This window comes from Capra hircus, chromosome 29, assembly GCF_001704415.2.
Source record: "Capra hircus breed San Clemente chromosome 29, ASM170441v1, whole genome shotgun sequence".
In the NCBI taxonomy this organism is placed as follows: domain Eukaryota; kingdom Metazoa; phylum Chordata; class Mammalia; order Artiodactyla; family Bovidae; genus Capra; species Capra hircus.
This window is the reverse complement of record NC_030836.1, coordinates 44,654,569-44,678,705: the sequence shown is the minus strand read 5'-3', so window position 1 is coordinate 44,678,705 and position 24,137 is coordinate 44,654,569. Positions and strand designations below refer to the sequence as shown.

The 24,137-nt window shown below is 44.2% G+C and overlaps 1 protein-coding gene across 1 annotated transcript in view; it reads right to left on the bottom strand.

Moving 5' to 3' along the window:
• PACS1 (phosphofurin acidic cluster sorting protein 1) overlaps window positions 1-24,137 on the bottom strand; it is a 144,275-nt gene that overhangs the window by 27,236 nt on the left and 92,902 nt on the right. The window contains exon 2 of the mRNA XM_018042932.1: window positions 10,881-10,968. Coding sequence (XP_017898421.1) covers window positions 10,881-10,968 — 88 coding nt within the window. The remainder of the gene's footprint in view (window positions 1-10,880; window positions 10,969-24,137) is intronic.

The window sequence follows — 24,137 nt, the reverse complement described above, 5'->3', positions numbered from 1 at the left end:
TGGTGGCACCCCAAAGCATGGCAGTTCACCCTAAGGCGTGGCAGTTCTCCCCGAGGCTCCCCAGCCACCCTCCTCCCATCTGACCGGCCATGCTGTCCTCTCCCTGGGCCTTTCGGCACACTGCTTTCTCTTCCTGGGTCCTCTGTCATGCTTCCGCACACAGCTCACCAACTCATCTTCCCAGTCTCAGCTTTGATACAATTTTTTCCCAGAACTTTTGCTTTAAGTATATCCCCACTAAACCTTGTACTGGGTTAGACATCCAGTTTTTTTTGTTCTTAAAGAATAAAGTTGGGCTAAACTGTTCCTCAAAGTAAAAAGAGACCAGTTGGAGGGGCTGAGGAATGACAGTAAATTTGTAAAAATTATTTTAAAAAATTAAGTTTAATTTAAAACGGTGAAGCGACCAGACCTCCAGCACACCAATGGACAAGTCAGTAAACGCTACACCGGTGTAGCCCACCTCTGTATCAAGATGTACAAGATCTCTATCACTCTGGGAAAATCCCTTGGACCCCACCCCCCAGTCAATCCCGCACCCCTTCTCAGAGGTGAGTGCTGCTGACTCCTCTCACCAGAGACCTATCTTTCCTGCTCTAGAATTCCACATAAATGGAGCCGCACGGCGGGGACTATCTGGCCGGGCTGCTTCTGCCCAGCATTTATAATGTGTCTGAGGTTCACACAGGCTGTTGCCTGTATCCCGTTCCCTTGGACTGCCGAGCAGAATTCTCTCCCACGAAGGTATCACGCGCGCCTCCCACTGTCCTGTTGCTGAACAGTCACACTTGGGGCGTTTCTAGTTAGCAATCACTATGGCTAAGGCTGCCATTCTGCTTTTCATGTTTATTTCTGTGTTGTTTTTGGTTGCAGCAGGTCTTGGTTGCTGTGTGTGGGCTCTTTCGCTGTGGTGCACAGGCCCCCCCAGCGGCGGCGTTCTGGCTCCAGTAGCAGTGCACGGGACTCAGCTGCCCTGCAACATGCAGGGCCTTAGTTCCCCTGCTGGGGCTCGAACCCGCGTCCAGTTGCATTGGCAGGTGGATTCTCAACCGCTGGACTAGCAGGGAAGTCCCAAAGCTGCCATTCCTGTACAAGTCTGTGTGGAGGTATTTTCTTTTTCTTGGACCCCTAGGAGAGGGATGGCTGGGCCTCAGGGTAGACGCACTTGTAGCTTTATGAGAAACGACCAGACCTATTTCTAAAGCGCTGGTGCCATTTTCCACCTGCAGCTGCGGAGTCCGCATCTTGCGGGCAATGGGCGTGGTCGGTCCAGGACACGTGGACTCGACTGCGCATGTGCAAAGGACCACTCCGCGGCGCTTTGCGCCTTCCTGATGACTCACCCCCAGTAGCGCCCTTCCAGCCATTTATCGGACGTTTGTAAATCTCCATTTATGACGAGCCTGATCAGACTTCTTTGTCTATGTTGTTCATCGTGTTACTCGATTGTTTTTTTAATTTATACAAGAATTTGCCAGATACATGAATTGTAAATATTTTCTTGCCTATTCATTTTCTTAATAGTATCTTTTGATGAAGTATTTAATTTTGATCTTTTTTTTTTCTTTTATGGTTAGTGCATTCTGGGTCCTAGCTAAGAAATCTTTTTCTAATTCAAGGTGGTGAAGTTATTCTGCTATACTGGAGTAGGTATTCTGCTGTGGGCCTTTAGAGATGAAAAACTTTTAGTTTTTAACTTTTAGGTTTCTTACATATCTCTAATTTTTGCTTTTATAAAATGCAGGTTTTGAATAATGCAGGAAGAAACATTTCCTAAGTGTAATATTTCACAATGCTTTTATAATTAGAATACCATTATGCCAATTAAAAATAATAACCTGGAGAAGGGAATGGAAGCCACCGCAGTATTCTTGCCTAGGAAATCAGCATGGACAGAGAAGCCTGGTGGGCTACAATCCACGACGTAGCAACTAAACAACAACAACAAATAATAATAATAAAGGAAGCTCTGCTTCATGTGTTAGATAACACTTTTCGTAACCTCTATTATGACCAAGAGTCTTGACAAAGTTTTCACCTGAATTTATTTAGGCTCTTAGGATTGAAGAAGTCTCTGGACAATGAATCCGAGAAATGTTAAGAATCCAAAATGTGGTTTATATATAGCAGTGGTTTCAACCAGGGGTAGGAGACATTTGGCAATGTTTACAGATATTTTTTATTGTTATCAGTGGGAGTGTGTGTGTGTGAGTGTGATGTTTCTAGAGGGGAGAGGCCTGGGCTGCTGCTGACCAGCCTGCAGGGCACAGGACAGCCCCATGAAACTGCTGAGAAACCCTGCCCCCTCTGCTGCTTCTAGGTGTGACCGCGGGGCTTGGCGGTGGGAGGGAGTCCTCCCTGCTCCTCAGCATCAGCTCCAGAACACTCTCCCTTCCACTTCCCCCCAGTCCCATTCTGAGCTGCTGCCACTGCCTCTCTTCTTGGCTGTTATTCTTTCTTTCTTTTTTCAAATTTTTGTTGTTGTTCTTCAGTCACTCAGTCATGTCCGACTCTTTGCGACCCCACAGACTGCAGCATGCCAGGCTTCCCTGTTCTTCACCATCTCCCAGAGTGCTCAAACTCATCCATCAAGTCGGTGATGCCATCCAACTATCTCATCCTCTGTCGTCCCCTTCTCCTCCTGCCTTCAATCTTTCCCAGCATGAGGGTCTTTTGCAGTGAATCAGGTCTTCACATCGGTGGCCAAAGTATGGGAGCTTCAGCTTCAGCATCAGTCCTTCCAATGAATATTCAGGATTGATTTCCTTTAAGACTGACTGGTTTGATCTGTGTGGACTCTGGTTTGATCCAAGGGACTCTCAAGAATCTTCTCCAACATCACAGTTCAAAAGCGGAACGCATGTAAGAATTAAAGATTTTAAAATTTAAAAAATAAAAAAATAAATTAAAAAAAGAAAAAAAAAAAACAACAAAAGCATCAGTTCTTTGGTGCTCAGCCTTCCTTATGGTCCAACTCTCACATCCATACATGACTACTGGAAAAACCATAGCTTTGACTATATGGACCTTTGTCGGCAAGGTAATGTCTCTGCTTTTTAATACTCTGTCTAGGTTTGTCATAGCTTTTCTTCCAAGGAGCATTTATTTTTGGCTGTGTTGAGTCTTTTTTAAAAAATTAATTAAATTTTGGCTGTGCTGGGTCTTCCTTTCTGTGCTTGGGCTTTCTCTCACTGTGACGCAAGGCCTTATTGCGGTGGCTTCTCTTGTTGCAGAGCATGGGTTCTAAGGTACCACCAGGCTTCGGGAGTTGTGGCACATGGGGGCTTAGCTGCACCCCAGCATGTGGAATGTTCCTAGATCAAACCCACGCCCCCTGTACTGGAAGGCAGATTCGTAGCCGCTGGACCAAGGAAGCCCCGTACTCATTTCCTGACTTCAGTCCATCATGCGCTGTTCCTCTCCCCAGCACCCCTCCCACCCTAACAGTTCACGGTTTTGACACGTGCACTTTTGGACATCCAGCCTCTAAACCCCTCTACCAGAGGTCTCATCCTCATCCTTGTCCAAGTCCTGCACCCACTTGATCACACTCTGGACCTTGTCATTACTGATACTGATGACTGAATCTTCTATGTCACATGGCCTAGTCTCTGACCCCCACTTCCTGTTCTTTCGAGCTCATCCCCTCTGGTGTGTCAACAATAATCCTTCAAACCCACCAGGCCTACGACCCACTGATCCTCCCGTGTTTCACTCCTCCTCATGCCCGCTGTCCCCTCTGCTCATTGCTTGGCTGAAATGCCACTGTCTGGACAAGCGGTCCCTGCCCACCCCCAAGGGCCTCTGCCCGCTGCTGTTCTCTGTGCTCACCAGGTGGATTCCAATGTTGTATAAATCCGGCGGCACGAGCTGAACATGCCTGGAGAGAATCAGGTGATCTGCTCTCTGTTCTGACTTTGCCTTTATGATCCCAAACATGACGTGGGCCTGCAGGGCTGACCGGTGATCACATTTCAGTTTCCCCAGGCTAGGCACTCGCCCCTTCATTCCATCCTCATGCCCCAAACACCTCCCCACCCCTGCCTTCACGCTGAGCTAACAGCCGTGATGCCCACTGTGCCGAGAAAACTGGAGTGACAGGAGAAGAGCCTCTGCCACACGAGCTCCTGGCCATGTCTGTGTGGCCACATTTCCTCCCCTCGGTCACACTGGGGGGCTCCCACCCCCACCCCCCGCCCCACCTCTCACCTCCTGCTCACTGACTCCACGAGGCTCTTCCAGTCATTCTTCCCTCTCCCATACAGTCAACTTTGCTCTTTTCTGGATCATATCCATTAGCAAACAGGCTACTGATATTTCTCTCATTAAAAAAAAATCCTCTCTTGTCCCCACATGCCCTGCTGGGTACCGCCCCACCCTTCACCTTCCTGTTATAGCAAACTCCTCAAGAGCTGTCTATTTTTGCTCTTGAAGACTTCTCTCATTGTCTCCTAGCTGCGCTCTGTCAGCCCTCCTACCTGCACCATTCCCACCATGGCTGCCATCCTCAGTCTCTGAGAACCTCCACGGGGGACTCCTCTTCCTCCACTGATCTCAGTTCTGACAGGGCCCGTCACTCCCTCTCTGGCCCCTCTTCCTTCCCATGGCCTCCTACCGAACTTTCCTGGATTTCCTCTCGTCCCCAGGTCGGGTCCTTCCTTTCCTTCCTGATGTCCCAGTGATGGAGTCCCTCGGCCTCGATCTCTAGACAAGCTCTCTTCTCTGTATCCACTCCCTCCAGTTCCAAGGAGTTCATCCATCTTCTGGTCTCAGATAAGCTGACGACTCTCCAAACTGTCTCTCTCCCAGACCGCTCTTTCCCAAACTCTAAACTCACACAGTCAACTGTCTATTCAATATCTCTCCTAGGATGTTTAACAGCCACCACAGACACAACGTGATGGGCTGAATTCTGGATCTTTCCCCCTAAACCAGCTTCACCCACAGGCTTCCCCATCTCACTTAAAGGCATCTCCACCCTTCCAGTTGTTGAGGCCAAAGCCCGGGTGCCGCCCTCATCTCCTGCCAGAACTGCTGTCAGAGCCTATCAGCTGATCTTCTTGATTCCTCTTTCTCACTGACAGCCTCTTTTCCACACAACAGCCAGAACGATCCTATCACTTCTCTGTTCAAAACCCTCCAAGTCGAGACTCCCTGGTGGTCCAGTGGTTAAGACTCTGCACTTCCAACGCAGGGGTGCAGGGAGTATGGGTTCGATCCTTGGTTGAAGAATAGGGAAACACTAGAAACAGTGACAGACTTTATTTTCTTGGGCTCCAAAATCCCTGCAGATGGTGACTGCAGCCATGAAATTAGAAGATGCTTGCTCCTTGGAAGAAAAGCTATGACAAACCCAGACAGCATATTAAAAAGCAGAGACATCACTTTGCCGACAAAGGCCCGTCTAGTCAAAGCTATGGTTTTTCAAACAGTAGTCATGTATGGATGTAAGAGTTGGACCATAAAGAAGGCTGAGCATCAGAGAATTGATGCTTTCAAACTGGTGCTAGAGAAGATTCTTGAGAGTCCCGTGGACTGCAAGGAGATCAAACCAGTCAGTCCTAAAGAAAATCAATCCTAAATATTCACTTAGGGGACTGATGCTGAAGCTGAAGCCCCCATACTCTAGCCACTTGATGTGAAGTGCTGACTCACTGGAAAACACTCTGATGCTGAGAAAAAGACTGAAGGCAGGAAGAGAAGGGGATGACAGAGGATGACACAGTTGGATGGCATCACCGACTCAACAGCACTGAGTCTGAGCAAGCTCCAGGAGATGGTGAAGACAGGAAACCTGGCATGCTGCAGTCCATGGGGTCACAGAGTCAGACACGACTGAGTGACTGAACAACAAATGCTTCGGAGCAGCCAAAAGATAAACAGAAAATCCAAACCCAATTCACACAGAATAAAAGCCAGAGACCTTGCTGGCGCGGCATACACCCCATCCCCCGTTCTCTCCGCCCTCCCCTCCTCTTCATCTCACTCCCCTCCAGCTCCCCCCTTCTCTCCATCCTGCCAGCACCTCCCTGCTCAGGGTCTTGCCCTGGCTTCTCCCTCCGCCCACAGTGCTCCTCCAGGTATCTGCACAGCTTCCTCCCTCACCTTCTTCAAAGTCCCTGCGTGAAAGCCATCTTCTCAGTGAGGCCACCTGTGACCACCACATATGACTGGTAACTTCCTCCACCCCTGGGCATGCTCCATCCTCTTGACTGCATATTTTATTTATTTGTCCCCCCACCCCCACTGGGACATATCATCGCCTCCCAACAGCAGCGGCCCTCATTATCTGAACTCTCACTATCTAAATGTGTGCTGTGAATACCCATAAACGCTTCCATCCCAAATGCATTATCTGAACTGCAAACTTGTGAACGTGAACCTGTGTGCGGGGGTAAGAGGACGCAAATGCAGAGCAGCTTACAAGGTCACAGCCAGCTCTGGCACTTTCAGAGCCCAGCACAGTACTAGTCTCGTCTTTACTGCCTTCCAGCAAAGATTCGGCCCCTCGTGGGTCCCAGAATTTGATTCTTCCAGGTGCCAGGCACTACCAACTTGGGTCCAGATTCAAAATTATCTTCAGTATCTTTCTAAATCTGTAGAATCGTATACCTTCATTTGCAGTATAGAAGCAAAACAGTTTGTGTCTGATACTATAGTACCATTGACATTTGGGATTGGCTTGGTGGCTCAGATGGCAAAGAATCCGCCTGCAATGCGGGAGACACAGGTTTGATCCCTGGGTTGGGAAGATCCCTGGAGGAAGGAATGACTACCCACTCCTGGAGAGTTCTAGGGACAGAGGAGCCTGGTGGTCCATAGTCCATGGGGTCACGAAGAGTCAGACACAACTAAGCAACTGAAACTTTCACATTCATAGTACCATTATTTATGACACATAAAAATACCCATTAATGAGTCTTAATGTATTAAAAATTAGGTTACTAGTGTTTTAAATGCTTCTTTTTTACATAGAGAAATTCTTGGTAGATTGTTGGGCATTCCCTGATGGTCCAATGGGTATGTGTGTATACACACGTATACACATACATATATATACACACACATATATATATAATTCTAATCTTCACTTGAAAACTCAAATGTCATTTATTTTACTGGCCAAAAAATATTCTCAGTTGTCTCCCCTCGAAGTGACAGGCTCACATTGTTCATTTTCAAGAAACAATCTTCCAAATTCTTGAGTCTGAGTAAGAGTTTGTCTGTAAGCCCTTCTTTCGACACGAACGGTGTTCTGTGAAATAGCAGCTACTTCAAGACACAGCTCAGTCATCGGGCAGCTTCCTCCGTGAAGCAGGAGTGCTGTGTGCACGTTTCCATTTCATCATGCAGACTATTCAGAAGGCGTATGCTCCAGGGCTGAGACAAAATAAATGAACAATTCTTACTGTCCTTCTTCAAGGACATTCTTAAGCAAACCTGGCCTTTCTCCTCTTCCTTGCAGTCTGCGATGGTGGACACACGATGACTGCTGACACGCTGGGGAGGCCGCCTGGTGTGAAGGAAGGGCCAGCTGTTTTGTTAGAGGACACAGTGACTCAAACTGCCCACCCTGGCTAGGGGCCACAGCAGCCACTCGCAGGAGTTATTTTACGACAGGCAGTCCTGGTAAGGAACTAACAAGCCAGCACCCACTGGAAGAATTTGCGAAAGGTCAAAAGGAGACACCAGACTGTATGTTGTACCAACATCCCAGGTCCCCCTTGCTGGCATCCATCTTGGCTGAGTCATGCATGCGGCGCCGCCCCCCCTCTCCACCTCCCCCGGAAGCACCCTGAGTCAGAATGATTGGCCAGAGACAACCTGGAAACTAATCCCATCACCATAAAACCCGAAGCTGTGACCCACGTGGCAGAGCGGTCCTCCTGGGTTCCCTTTCCCTGTTGCTCTCCGCCCAGGCATCTGTTCCCAATAGTCTGCTTTTTCAGCACGCGTATCTCCTCCTCGGACAATCCATTTCCGAGTGTTAGACAAGAGCCTGCTCTTGGTCCCTGGAGGAGGTCCCACTTCCTGCAACAGTTTCATCAACCACTGCTCTTGTAATTTCAGTGCAAATGTCAACAAGGTGGAAAGGCCAAGTAAAGTCACAGTACTATCATGAGAACAGTTTTGACCTCCTGTATCCTGTTAGGGGGTCTTGGGGAGCCCAGGCTCTGCAGACCCTATTTTGAGGACAGCTGCTCTATCAGCAGGTAAAGGTCCTTAAAGGCAGGAGTTTGGGTCTGTTTTGTTTGCTGCTGAATCCCCTGTGCCTAGAACAACACTTAGCCTATAACAGGTGCTCCATAAATATGTATTAGATGAATGTGTAAATGAATAAATAAGTGACTGGATAAATGAATGTGTTAACATCTGTAATTACTTTCAGCTGCTTGGAAGTCGAGCAAAAAATTTCAGATTATTTGTAGTTTTTGGGTATAATTTAAAATTTTACAGAATGTTAAATATTTGATTAGGAAAGAAAAGAAATTATTTCTTTTGGCAAAGGCGTTTAACTGCGGGGAAGGCAAAAACAGCAGGGAACTTTCCAAACCACACCAACAGTGTTTGCACTGGAAAGCACTGGCTTTTAGCAAAGGAAATAATTCCTGAAAACTGGAACACTGCCCGTGACCTAGAAACGAGTGTGAAATTGGGAAAGGAGGAAAAGACACCACAAGTTTCCACTTGCCCATCACGGCCCCTCACTTGCTTTTTCAACTCATGGTGTCTGGAAACGTCTCACAGAATTGGGAGGAATTATCTCTGGTGGCTTAGGTGGTAGGGAATCTGCCAGCCAATGCAGGAGACCTGGGTTAAAAATCCCTGGGTCTGGGAAGATCACCTGGAGAAGGAAATGGCAACTCACTGCAGTATTCTTGCCTGGGAAACCACATGGACAGAGGAGCCGGGCAGGCTACAGTTCATGGGGTTGCAAGAGTTGGACACAACTTAGCGACTAAAGGGCTTCCCTGGTACCTCAGATGGTAAAGAATCTGAAAAGGGAAAGTGGAGTTGCTCAGTCGTGTCCAGCTCTTTGCGACCCCATGGACTGTAGCCCACCAGGCTCCTCCGTCCATGGGATTCTCCAGGCAAGAATACTGGAGTGGGTTGCCATTTCCTTCTCCAGGGGATCTTCCCGACCCAGGGATCGAACCCAGGTCTCCTGCATTGCAGGCAGACGCTTTAACCTCTGACTCACCACATTAGATTAAAGAATCTGCCTGCAACGCAATAGCTGCTGCCGCTGCTGCTAAATCACTTCAGTCATGTCTGACTTGGTGCCACCCCACAGACGGCAGCCCACAAGGCTCCCCCATCCCTGGGATTTTCCAGGCAAGAACACTGGAGTGGGTTGCCATTTCCTTCTCCAATGCACAGAAATGAAAAGTGAAAGTGAAGTCGCTCAATCATGTCTGTCTCTTAGCTACCCCACGGACTGCAGCCTACCAGGCTCCTCCGTGCAATGCAATAGATGGTTCAATTCCTTCATGGGGAAGATCCCCTGGAGAAGGAAATGGCAACGCACTCCAGTACTCTAGCCTGGAGAATTCCATGGCCAGAAGAGCCTGGCGGGCTATAGTTCATGAGGTTGCAAGAGTTGGACACGACCTAGTGACCAAAGTCACTACGCACTGAGATGAACAGGGAGTTTCAATGTAAGCGACACACAGAAATCACAAGGAGTAATTAAAATGTTTCGAGTGGTTTTTAATGTGTCTGTATTCCCGCAGCTGCACCAGGTCTCAGTTGCCCCCTGGGGCTCTTCAGTCGGGGCATGCGGGCCTTGAGTTGTGGCAGGCGGGACCCAGCTCCCTGACCTGGGCCTCCTGCACGGGGGTGCAGCCTTAGTGCTGCACTGGGCCACCAGGGCAGTCCCAAAATGGTTCAGCTTTCGAGGACTAAATTAATATAATGTATTTATCTCAGAAAGAGAACTGAGGACTTCAGTGTATGGTTCATGTACTAGAAAAATGCTATAGACGTGGGTTTTAATGAAGCAAAAAAACTGCTGCATAACAGGAGAGCCAGTAACCAAACATCCTGGTTCGTAGGGAGTGGACATACAGCTCACTATTTCTCCAAGAAACAGAACTCCATGAATCACAAATACACTGTTCTTAAGCTGGAGAATTCCATCATTTCATGGATCCAGAGGCTCTTCAGACTCTCAGTAAGGTAGAGGGACCCGTCATTAAAAAGGCATCGGTCAAGGAAGGTCCTGTGTTGCAGTTTAACTCTGCTTTCTACTTCTGCCACTTGGAAATCACCTGGCAACAAACAGACCCCTTGACCTTTCTGGGGCTCGGTTTCTCCTGAAACTGAAATTCCAGAATGCTTAGAATATGAATCTTGGTGAAATATTTTGGGTCCCTTGGAGATAATGAGTGAGTTCAAGGAATTAAATGTGGGGATTACTCAGAGATGAAATATCCCAGTAAATTTTAAACTGTCAAGCCTGAAATAATAACCTATAAATTTCTTTCACCCTGTGGAAAACCGCCAAAGCTGTCTCCCCAACCCATATATCTGCTTATACTCAGAAATCCTAGGAATAAGATCGAAACCTACACTTGCCATCCTAGTAATTTCTGAATTTCTTGATCTTCATGCTAATCCTGCTAATAGGCAGGGCAGGGAGAGCCACTTTTATCCTTCAGACAAAGAACTGAGACCTAAAGAGACTGCTTTAACTAAGGGGCAGAAGTGGGATTCAGTATCACGTGAGCTGGACCGCCTTCCCACAGTTGCATCTTCTTTGCTGAGTGAAGGACTCAGCAAAGGATGCTGGTCCCCTACCAGCATCTCTGAAGCCCTGACATGGGCACAAGGTTATCCAGCTTCCGTGGGCCCTGAGCAAACAATCCTGCTCAACTCACCTGCAGCTTCACAGCGATGACCACCGAGTTAAGATCTTTGTCCATCTCTTTTAGCATGACGAGTTTCTTGAGGGTCAAGCTGAACAGCCTAGAAAAATTTAGAGAAAGAAGATCCAGTCAAAGGTAAGGAACTTATGAGAAAAGAGATACACCATCTGTTGCGGAAATGCTGCTTTACCTAGAGGAAGAAAGTTAGAACGCGGTTTACCATGTCCATCATCAGTAAGAGAGCACTCTTCTTATTTAACTTTTGTACTTGCTCAAAAGGTATATTATTCTATGAGTTTCTGTGGATGTCCCTTTGTCTCCAGCAAATACCACCACGCCTTTTCACTCCTAATATGCAGGAGCAGTTTCGGTGGGAGGGGGGAGTAGACCGGGGTTGGGGGCATCGATGTTTACTTTGCTTGCCCAGCTCCTTCCCCACCTTTCAGTCTAACCACCCGAGACACTTACAGATGCAAATCTGTATCAACAAGGAGATGAGCCACACAGAGAGAACAGAAGCCAGAAGGCAGGAAACACTTTCAAAGACCACAGGTTCGATTTCCGCCAAACTGGCATCAAACACGCAGAAACTCTTCAGGGCCATGATGAGGACATGCCCCTTAATTAAAAGCAACAGGCTGTCCCTCACTCTGGAGTCTCAGCATCTCTAGTCTGACTCGACCTTGGCCTCCAAGGCAGGACAACCCTGGACTTCTAGGGGGAGCCGGGAGGGAAACATCAGACGCTGCCTCTCGGCTCCTGGGCTGAGTGGTTTGTGTCCTTCTGCTCTTGTCTCTGCAGGACCGAGAGGCATGGATGCTGCTGACCTGAGTCAGGTCCTCAGGCCCCGACGCGGTCCTGTGCTCATTTTCCCCCTGTTTCGCAGTCCGTCTCATCTTTGTGCTCCCTCCTCATGCTCTAAGCTGAAATCACCTCTGCTCCTCTGGTGCTCACAGTCGCTCACCTCTGGGCCTTCTACCAAAGGGCAGGGCACAGGACGGCCACTCGGCAAATATTTGTTAATGAAGTTTAACAACTTCCTAACAGGGCCTCTAGGAAAAACCAGGTAAACAAGAATATGTGTTGAAGAGATTCATGAAAAAAAAAGGGGAACAAATTCAGATCAACAGAACTCAATTCACCCTTGCCCCAAACACTTGGCTAAGATCTGATAACTTCTGAAGGGAGCAAATAAATTTTTTTCTTTCCTTTTGCTTTGAGTTACAATCAAAATCAACTAAAAGAAAGTCTATCAGGTCTTTTCATATATATTATTTCATCCAGACCTCAAAAACATGACTCCGTTTGTGAGCGTGTGTGTGTGTGTGTGTGAAGGGGGTGGGGTGGGTGGGTGGGTAGGGAAGGTTCATTGCTGTACTCACAGAAGAGGAAATAGATTCTAAACAGTCATGACTCAGCTAAATGCCCACAGCCAGTAAGTGACGGAGCTGTATTCTAAACTCCAGTCTCCTCGTGGTAAGCAAATAATATCCCCTAATCCTCAGAACCTGGAAACCTTTTTCATGGCAAAAGGAACTCTGAAGATGGTGTTAAGGATGCCGAGGTGGGGAGGTAATCCTCGATTGTCTGGATGGGTCACTAGTCTTATAAGTCTTTCTAAGGGGGAGGCAGGAAGGCCGAAGTCAAAGAACGAGATCTGAGCACAGAAGCAGAAGTCAGAGTGATGTGTGTCTGGCTCTGAAGATGGAAGAACCCCCGGGGTCGGGGCCATGGAATGTAGGTGGCCTCTAGATGCTGGGAAAGCAAAAAACTGACGCTCCCTGGAGCCTCCAGAAGAAATGCAGCCATGCCACCATCTTGAATTTGGCCCAGTGAAACCCATTTTGGACTTTTGATCTCCAGAATCGTGAAAATAAATGCGGGTTTTGTTTTAAGCCACTATGTCCGTGTTACAGCAGCTGCTGGCGCTAATACACTTGTCCTCAAGGCCTCCCTGACATGGCTGCCTGCTCCGCCACCGACTGGAGCTCCTGCCCTTGTGCTCCTGAAACACATTCAGGTTTGTTAAGCAGGAATCACCACAGGTTCATGCTTGACCCCCGCCCCCGGCCCCATCAATGACCACCCACAGCATCATTTGTTTCTCCTTCTGCTTGACTAGAAATGTGCCGGCCCAAAGGAACTCTGGGTCTGCCAACACCCAAGGGATTACTATACGTCACATAGTTGACGATTAAGAAATGTAACTAACTACACTGTTTAGCTGATTTCCAAGCCTTGCTGGAAAGGAAAGAGAACACAACAAGGAAAGGGAAGGAAAAAGGAAAGGAAAAAGAAAGGATGAACAAAACAGAAGAGACTGGATATGCCCAATTTTGTTCCTCGTCTAAGGCTGCTAATTATGAATGCTTCTGGTAAGTTATGTTTTTGTTTCTTTCAAAGCAGGGGCTTCCCTGGTGGCTCAGATGGTAAAGAACCCACTTGCCAATGCAGGAGACCCAGTTCCATCCGTGGGTCGGGGAGATGCCCTGGTGAAGGGAATGGCAACCCACTCCAGTATTCTTGCTTGGAGAATTCCATGGACGGAGGAGCCTAGCAGGCTACAGTCCGTGGGGTTGCAAAGAGTCAGACACGACTGAGTGACTAACACTTTCACTTTCAAAGCACCTACAAATGGTAAATATTTAGTTTATTTAGCTAAATAAACTCACTGTAAGAAGAAGAGTCACAGGGGTAAACTGGGAACATGTGTGTTTCTGCCTCTGTTTGCCATCCTTCACTCTCTAGCACATTCCACACGTGAGTGAGCATCTCCTGAGCACCAGGCCTGCAGTGGTGGGAGCTGGGAGCCTTGTGAAGACAGCCCGGTAGGGAAGACAATGACTCTTCTTGTCCTCAGCAATTTTATGCCCCATAAGACTTCAGACCGTCTCTCCTTTCACACAACATATAAAATACTGCAGGTATTAAGGTGGAATCCTTTTCAGGAAGGAAAAACACACTACGGACCAATAAATATTTGGTGAATCAATAAACAAACCTGTATGCCACAGCACTTGATGTTAACAAGAAAGCCAAGAATGATTCAGTCCCTTAGGTAACAAAACAATGATTAATAGCAAGACTGGATGTGTTTAGTTTGCTCAGAAACCAGACACACCACATATGATTTCCATACTACTGGCAGTGAGTTCGATAGGTCTTTCAGTTGTTTGCTTTTAATGGTATCACTCAAGGGGATGTGGGGACATAAATGTATTCCAGTTCTTCAAAGCATCGGAAGAACGTCTGTAACTCTTTAAGCATCTGCATGAGTGCCTGCTCCGTCAGTCGTGTCCGACTCTTTTGTGACCCCACGGACTGTGGCCCGCCAGGCTCCTCTGTCCACAGGATTTCTCCCGGCAAGAGTACTGGCGTGGGCTGCCATTTCCTCCTCCAGATCTTCCCCACCTAGGGAATTAAACCCATGTCTCCTCCATCTCCAGCACTGGCAGGCAGATTCTTTACCAGTGAGCCACCTGGAAAACCCCTATTCTCATGTAACTCTTACAATAATTCTAAGATGTGGGTACTATACCCATCGTTCAGACAAGGATGTTGAGAAGGATTAAGAAACTTGCCCAAGGTCACACAAGAAACTGGTTGAGCCAAGACACAAACTTAAGTTTATCTTAGTCCAGAAGTCCTTTAAAACCAGTACAAGGCACTTATCTGACAATCAGAAGAAATTATTTTAATTACAAGTAAATATTTTCAACATATAACTTAATAGAAAAACTCTGATTAAATGAGACACATTTCTCCTTAAATCCACACTCACACAATACTGATTGAAACAGCCCCAGAGTTCTGAGGATGACTGAGCCCGGCAAGACATTCTGACTGAAGGTGTCTCAACAAACACAAGACTGAGTCAGAGGCTGATTGCAGGGTTTTCTGTTAGCCCACGTGTTATTGGTTGGACACTTCCTGTGCAGCCAGTCCTTCCTCGATCATAAGCTTGCTTTCATCCGTTCTTCTACAGCGGTAAAGATTTGGCTCTTACTCTCTAAGAAAAGCTTTAGGTGAGAGAGACGTGTTTTACATTTTAATAGGCTTCTTCTAGCTGTTCTACTAGGGCAGGATGAAAGGAAGAAAAGGGGAAGACGTGGAGAGTGAGGAAGCAGCGGCAGTAGTGCAAAACTAAGGTGACAGGTGTCTGGAGCTTGGGAGCAGTGGGAGCAGTGCAAAGCGGTTTGAATCCTGGATATATCGCTGAACACACAGGGGTTTGGATGGGAACATTTGGAAATATGCACAGGAAGATGAAGTCAGAGGAACACTGATGGCATAATCTCTGCTTCTGAGCAGTTCTTGAGAGGATGGGGATTAAGCACATCCGACAGTTCGCCAACAAATGTAACGGTGCGTACATAATACAAGTGCTAAATTACACAAAAGGAGATCATGAGTAATGGAGCGATGGTTTCGGGAAGGATATGTTATCTAAGCCCAAGTAAATTCTCTCGAGAAATTGCTTTCTTTTAGATCCTATTGGACTAAATCTGAAAGAAGAAAGAAGAAAGCTTGACAACTAGGTAGCAAAGGGAACAAAAATATATTAAGAATCTTTAAAAACCTTCTAAATTATTCTAGTTTGTGCTCTGCTGTAAGATAAAACAGAAACAGCCTTAAGTGGTATCTACAAATGATCCCCCGTCTGCATTTAACAGCTGTTTCAAACTTATTCCCAAGAAACTGGAACTGGATGGGCTCAGCAGGAGAGAAACAGTCACATACTCCATCTCAGCCCCCATCTCCTTCCTGACAGGCCATCAGCGAACAGTGCAGTGGCCATATTTTGGACAGAAAAAGGGAGAAGAAAGGAGAAGCAAAGATCTGGATGAAACAAAACAATGAAAAGCCTGTCTCTGAATCAAACGGACGGTCCTTGTGGGACCAGAGCAGATAAATGCTGGACCAGACGCCAAGTGGCCTGGATTACTCTTTTGTTCCAAGAAATGGCTGTGTCACACGAGCAAGCCGTGCTTCTCCCCCCCTGCAGATCTTTAATCCTAAAATGAGAGAGCAAGCTCTGCCTTACCCGCTACAACCTGCGTTTATCAGGATAAAGAGCACACCAGTAGAATAAAATTATGGGAAAGCTTTTCCTCTGTGGGATTAACTCTCCATTTCTAAAACGGTCTCCATTTTAATATGGCACCTGTGGAATTCTGCATGAGCTTCAATAACCAGAACACAAAAGGTAAATTTCTGAGCAGTGTTTTTTATGGCTTATGAGGTTACTTGACTATATAGATACTGAACTCATTATTTTACACGAAATAGCATAATTTTGACTGTGAAGCTAAGGCACTGCAACTAGAGAAAAGTCTGCGCACAGCAATGAAGGCGTTATTATGTTAAAATGAGTAACCTTAGGGCTTTCCAGGTGGTTGAGTGGTTAAGAATCTGCCTGCCAATGCAGAGACAGGGGTTTGATCCTTGCTACGGGAACTAAGATCTCACACGCCTTAGGGCAACTAAGCCTGTGCACCACAGCTACTGAGTCTGTGCTCTAGAACCCACGAGCTGCAACGACTGAAGCCCGTGTGCCCTAGAGCCCACGCTCTGCAACACGAGAAGCCATGGCAGTGAGAAGCTCACACACCACAACCAGAGAGGAGCCCCCACTCACCGCAACTAAAGAAAAGCCCGGGCACAGCAACGAAGACCCAGCACAGCCAACATAAACGCATACGTGAGCAAATCTCTAAAAAAGAACAGAAGATAAAATGAGCAACCCTAAAGCAGGTTTTTAAAGAGTAAAGCAACTGAATCATCATCCTGAAAGGCACAATGTGGAAGAGATGGGCTGAAGGAGATATAGAGGAGAGGAGATTTTACCATGAACGGATAACAGAAGAAAAGATTTCCTGTCTCTGACTGTCTCATAAGAAATCAGATGGCAAGAGGCACTGTTCAAATGGAGAAACACCAGAGGATGAGAAAAACTTAGACCCAAGCAAGAAACAAGAATCCAGGAAGGTGCTCCAGGCTATTGGATGCGACTCTGGGGAGCAGAGGACCGCCGGGTTATGGGTAAACCCCTAATTTTCAGCTACTCAGCATATAGTTATCTTTAGGGTATAAATGCCAATCACTTGCACAAGCCAACAAGATTTACAATGTTTTCCCCTCGTTCTACAAAGTCCTTGATGGGACTCTTCTGGATGGGAAAACAGGCCTCGGAAGCAGGGTGAGGTGGGGAGGAGGGGCTTTTCTATTAAAGTCAGACTTGAGAATTCCCAAGTCTAGGACTTCCCCAGTGGTCCAGGGGCTAAGACTCTGTGCTCGCAATACAGGGTGCCCAGGGTTCGATCCCTGGTCAGGGAACCAGATCATGCATGCCACAACTAAAAGACCCCACATGCCACAATTAAGATCCAATATTCTGCAACTAAAACTCAGCGCAGCCAAATAAATATATAAATATTTTTTGAAAAAGATCAGATTCCCCTCAAAAACAAACAAACAAACAAAAAAAAACACCTCAAGTCTGCAGCTCCTTAGTAATATAGAAGAGACTTAAGTGTACACTTTCTCATGTATAAAACAGAATTGCTTTGTGGACTAACAAATGCGGAAAGCACTTAGCACAGAGCCTGGCACATCAGAAGTGCTCAAAAAGGGTGCATGCCATCAGCATCGGACAAGCCCCAGTCACTTAAATTATAGCCCCTCACTGTGACAGCCCCTCAATCCATGTTTCAGTGAGAGAGGCAGAGGACACGTGTGGGAAGAACAAAACAAACAAAACCCTCCACGGTGCAGCTAAAAATAACAGGGGCAAGAACCAATAAAATACACGAAAAAATACGCGTTCCACGGAAGACTCCCAAAGCAAGCATGGCTGAGTACTAGGTACTTATTAATACACGTTATCACATTAGTAAGCTCAAAAGAAAAAATACAATTACTTTATTAGATGCTAAAAAGGGATTTGGCAAAATTCAACACGGATTCCTAATTTTTAAAAGACCCTTGGAAAAAGAACAATAGAAAAACACTTCCTAAAAAAATACTTCCTTAACATAGATTTTAAATATATATGTTTTTCATATAGTTACCATGAGGACTGAAGCTGAGAGACCAGAGGCAGGAACAATATATGGGCCTATCTCTGCTGTTTATATAAAACTGGTCTGAAAAGCTGGGTGAAGTAATCAGAAAAAAATGATATGAAAAGCTGAAAGGAGGAGACAAAGCTATCCCATTTGCAGGTGTGTGACTGTGTTCTAGAACTCAAGAGAATGAACCAAAAAGCTAGTGGAGTCATTAAGAAAATATTAAATACACGAAAATCAAAAGTTTCCTTAATGCAAACGCTAACCAATAGTTAAGTATAATTGGAAAGTAAGGAGAGATGCCTGCTGCATTCAAGTAGGAAATGGCTTCCCAATTAACTTCAAAGTGCATCAGAAAAAAAATGGGACCAAATTTTAATAATTGCTGAATGCAGGAAATTAATATATATGGGGCTGCACTAAACTCTTCCACATTTCTGTAGGTTTAAAGATTTTCTTCTAGGGAAAAAAGAATAAAGAAGAGGGCGACACCCAACAGGATATTAACATGTATTCTAAAGCTGAAGTAATGAAAATACTTTGTTGTTGGGAAGAGAATAAACAAAGAGATCAGTGGAAGGGAACAGAGTCCAAAATTAGGCCGAGTATAGGGAACCGCCCCTTGTGGTCCAGCGGCTATGAATCCACCTTACAATGCAGGCAACACGGGTTCAATTTCCGGTTGGGGATCTTAATTCCACAGGCTGTGGAGCAACTGAGCCCGAGCTCTGCGACTACCGAGCCTGCATACCCCAACTAAGACCAAATAAATAAGTAAATAAACATTAAAAACAATTAGGCCAAGTATAAATAAGAATTTACTGTATGTAAGAAATAGATAAATTAATTAAGACATAGCATCAGAAAACTGGCTAGCTATTTGAACAAAAACAATGATGAATCTCCATCTCATTCCTTACTCAAAGTAAATTTCAGATGGATTAAAGATTTAAATAAAAAAAGAAAGCCATAAAAGTATCACAAGAAAATATGGACAATTTAAAAAATAGTCTTCTGGTGGGGAAGGGCTTTCTAAGCATCACACCAAATCAGAACCCACAGAGGAACTGACTGAAACACATAAAAATCAAAAACTTCCATAAAGTAAATAATAAAACAGAAATTTAGAAGTATCCAAACAGATTTAAAGATTTTAACAACTAAAATGAAAAGTATTTATGATATGATAAAATGTCAAAACTTTAATATGCAAACAGTTATTACAAGTCAATAGAAAAAAACTTCAAAATAAAAATTGGCAGAGGACATTAATAGGCAATTCACAGAAAAAGGAGTGGTGAAAAAACATAAACAGGTATTTAATTTTACTACTAATCAGATAAATAAAAATACCAACCATACTGAAAGAATAAGAAAAAGTGGCAAGACCCAGGGTTGAGAAATACAGGGAAAAGGCACTCTAAATGTACTGAATGAAAACTACTAGTGATTTTCATTTTTAGAGAGCAGTTTCATAATAGGCATTACATTCTTAATATGTATACCTTTCAGAAGAACTATACAAAAAAGATCTTCATGACCCAGATAACCACAATGGTGTGATCACTCACCTAGAGACAGACATCCTGGAATGCGAAGTCAAGTGGGCTGTAGGAAGCATCACTACAAAGCTAGTGGAGGTGATGGAATTCCAGTTGAGCTCTTTCAAATCCTAAAAGATGATACTGTAGTGTTGCACTCAATATGCCAGCAAATTTGGAAAACTCAGCAGTGACCACAGGACTGGAAAAGGTCAGTTTTCATTCCAATCCCAAAGAAAGGGAATGCCAAAGAATGCTCAAACTACCACACAATTGCACTCATCTCACATGCTTGTAAAGTAATGCTCAAAATTCTCTAATCCAGGCTTCAACAGTACATGAACCACGAACTTCCAGATGTTCAAGCTGGATTTAGAAAAGGCAGAGGAACCAGAGATCAAATTGCCAACATCCAGTGGATCACTGAAAAGGCAAGAGAGTTCCAGAAAAGCATCTACTTCTGCTTTATTGACTACGCCAAAGCCTTTGACTGTATGGATCACAACAAACTGTGGAAAATTCTGAAAGAGATGAGAATACCAGACTACCTGACCTGCCTCCTGAGAAGTCTGTATGTAGGTCAGGAAGCAACACTTAAAACTGGACATGTAACAGTCTGGTTCCAAATCAGGAAAGGAGTATGTCAAGGGTATATATTGTCACCCTGCTTATTTAACTTATATGCAGAGTACATCATGAGAAATGCTAGGCTGGATGAAGCACAAGCCGGAATCAAGATTGCTGGGAGAAATATCAATAACCTCAGATATGTAGATGACACCACCCTTATAGCATAAAGCAAAGAAGAACTAAACAGCCTCTTGATGAAGGTAAAAGAGGAGAGTGAAAAAGTTGGCTTAAAACTCAACATTCAGAAAACTATGATCATGGCATCGGGTCCCATCACTTCATGGCAAATAGATGGGGAAACAGTGGAAACAGTGACACAATTTATTCTCTTGGGCTCCAAAATCACTGCAGAGTTGGACTATAAAGAAAGCTGAATGCCGAAGAATTGATGCTTTTGAACTATGCTGTTGGAGAAGACTCTTGAGAGTCCCTTGGACTGCAAGGAGATCAAACCAGTCCATTCTAAAGGAAATCAGTCCTGAACATTCATTGGAAGGACTGATGTTGAAGCTGAAACTCCAATACTTTGGTAACCTGATGTGAAGAACTGACTCAAAGGAAAAGACCCTGATGTTGGGAAAGACTAAAGGCAGGAGAAGAAGGAGAAGGCAGAGAATGAGATGGTTGGATGGTATCACCGACTCGCTGGACATGAGTTTGAATAAGCTCCAGGAGTTGGTGATAGACAGGGAAGCCTGGCATGCTGCAGTCCATGGGGTCACAAGGAGGAAGACACAACAGAGCGACTGAACTGAACTGATACCTTTTGAAAGTATAATCCCACTTTTAGAAATTTATGTAAGAAGACAGAGCAGTGCGTATAGGGAACTGATTAATAAATATCTTATTTATATAAGAAGCAATGTATAGTTTCTAGAAGGAATGATGTAAATCTATACATATTAAATTGAGAAAATATAATAATTATAGTATACGTCCATTTTTGTTAACATTCCTAACATTCAGTTTTCATACAAACAGAAAATCATTTCAACAAATTTTTACAGTGGTCATTGCTGGGAAGTGGAATTCCACCTTATTCTTATAGTTTTAAGTTTTTTTGTATTGCTTACATTAAAAACATTTATTTTTCTTACCAAAAAATATATTCCCATTTTCAGAGATCTTTTTTTAATAGTGATAATTATTAAAGCTAGGAGATCACCATTTTATTTTTTCTAGTTTTGAAAATTCTTAAGTTAAAAAATAAACAATTTATTGTAAAAGAAACAGGCTGAGCAGAAATCAGAAGGCTATACAATAGGTGCATGAAAAGACGCTCAACATCATTAATCGTTAGAGAAATACAACATGGATGGGCTTGGAGTGTGTTATGCTAAGTGAAATAAGCCAAAGACAAATACTGTGTGATATCATTTAGATGTGGAATTGAAAATATATAACTGACTCATGAATATAACAAAACAGAAGCAGACTCATAGATACAGAAAACAAATGAGAGGTTTCCAGTGGGGGTAGGCAATATAGGGGGAGGGGATTAAGAGCTACAAGCAAATATAAAATCAGCTACAAGCATATACTGTGCAACAACTATACTTTATAACTTTAAAAACTGTGACTCACCATACTGTACGCCTGTAGATCAACTAAACTTCAATAAAAAAAAATCAGAGGGCTATAGTCACTAAAGAGCACTTAGTTTAAAAGTATGGTTTAAATGAGGGGAAAAAAAAGGTCCATCAAACTATTAATAATCCTAAGCCCACTCATATAACTGAAACAAAGGGTAAAAATCAGACAAAATAAGTTAGAATCTCAGAATATTGGAACTGAATGCACTATGTCCATTTCACAGGCTCTAAGAGATGAGATATGAAAAACAGAAAGCTCTTTTAAGCCAAACACATTCCCTTCAATTAGAATGAGTATAGATGCCAAAAGCTGAATATTATACCAAACCAAACCAGACTCATGTTCTCCTCCACAAAAGTGCTACTTAACAGCTCCTTAAAGAAATCAAGGAGAAGCTTAAACAATATTGAAATGTCAAATATCTCCCTCACATGTTAAAATCACTGTTCAACTTTTTAAAAATGTTATGAAAATGGTCAATTTGACTCTGTAATGAATGTTTTAACAAAAAACATTTTATCTCACTTTACAAGGTAGAATGAAACATGATATACAGCTAAAAAATACCAGATAGGCACTCAACAGGGTGGCAACCCACTCCACTATTTTTGCCTGGAGAATTCCATGGACAGAGCATCCTGGTAGGCTACAGTCTGTGGGGTCGTAGAGAGTCGGATATGACTGAGTGACTAACACTTTTCACTTAACAGGAAAGGAAAGCAGATAACTAACAAAAAGAGGCCCAAACCAATCAGTAACAAGGAAAATGTAAATCAAACCACAGTGAGATACTATTTCACAGTCACCAGAGTAGCAAAAATTATAAATCTGACAATATCAAGTGCTGTGATCAGAACAATTAAACACCGCTGGTGGGAGGGCAGCTTGGTCCATCTACTTCGGCAGAGTTGGCTTTACAAAGCAAAGCTGGAGAATGCACGTTCCCTGTGGCAGAGTCTACAAACAGACCATAGATCAGCAGTTCTCTAAGTACGGTCTGGGACTCAGGGGACCCTTTTGGGAGGTATGTGAGGTCAAAACTATTTTCAAAATAGTTCTAAGATGTTTCCTATTTCACTCTCACCTAACTATGAAAGTGTCTTCACTAGTATGTGATACTGTTAACAAATTTGAATGCAGAAGCAGATGCAAGAAATCAGGTTTCATAAAGTCAGTAAAGAGTTGTGATAAAAATGTAAAACGATGCCATATTTTTCATTAATCTTTTTTGTTTCAGAAGCTGTAGTTTTCCTTTCAGAAAAATTTTAATTTTTAGTTTACTATTTTATTGTAAAATTATTATTTTAATAAATTGATAAACATTTCTATTTTAATTTGTAAATATTAATAGCTATAACCCACCAGAAGACATGCCTTTAGCATGAACATTTGTACCCCCATAAAAAATCCAAACAAACAAAAAAAGATCAAACAAAAAATTGGTTACTACCACAATTATCTATCAACATACATCCACACACAGTAATACAATGGAATACTACATACACATCAATGGAAATGAATGCATTACAGATATACACAACAGTAAGAAAAGAGAATACAGTTAATATGATTCCACGTACATAAAGCTGAGAACACACAACTCTAAACAATACACTGTTCAGGGAGACAAATACTCAAGTAAATGACAGAAAGAATTCTGTACTGAGGGTAGCAGTTACCTCTGACGGGGACGGAAAAGGATGCGACAGAGAAGAACACACAAGGAACTCCGAATGATTAAATTCTTTTTCTTAAATCTAGGTGTTTGTTGTAAAATGATCGATACAGTATATCTTTTCTAAATATTCTTATATATCTATATTCAGTAGAATACTCAATATTTAATACGAATAACTAGAGATCACTCTGGTTCAAGACCCGGGAAAAGATGAAGCAGATCTAAATGCTAAAAATGGGGCCAAGACGTCTGGATGCATTCACTCACTACATGTTTCTTAAGCATCCACCAGGCACTACTGTTCTTAAGGGATTTTTCAAGGGAAACAAAATACACAGAATTCCCTCCTTTACGCGGCTCACAGGAAGAGAAGCTGGACTTCCACTTCACAGGAGAGTGGAGAAGCTGCAGCAGATCGGCACTCCTGCCAAGAACAATGGGAAGAGCTGGCTGGGACACAGGAATGGTCTGTTTTAAAGTAGTAGAGAGCATCCAGAGGGGCCACAAGAAGAGAGTCTTGAGAAGGGAGCTGACTTTTGCAGTAAATTACAGATTCTGAATATGGGCAGGAGGCAGAGAATCTGGGCTTTGTGTCAGACACCAGCAAAATGGAGGCTTCAAATCTTCACAACTGCCTGGTTTTCTCTAAGGACGTTTGCTGAATACTGAGGGTGAGTGAGGCAGTAAAGAGCTAAGCAGAAATCTCCTGAAAGCAGTTTTGTTACATAAAGAATGTGAACTCTACAGGGAGAAGGGT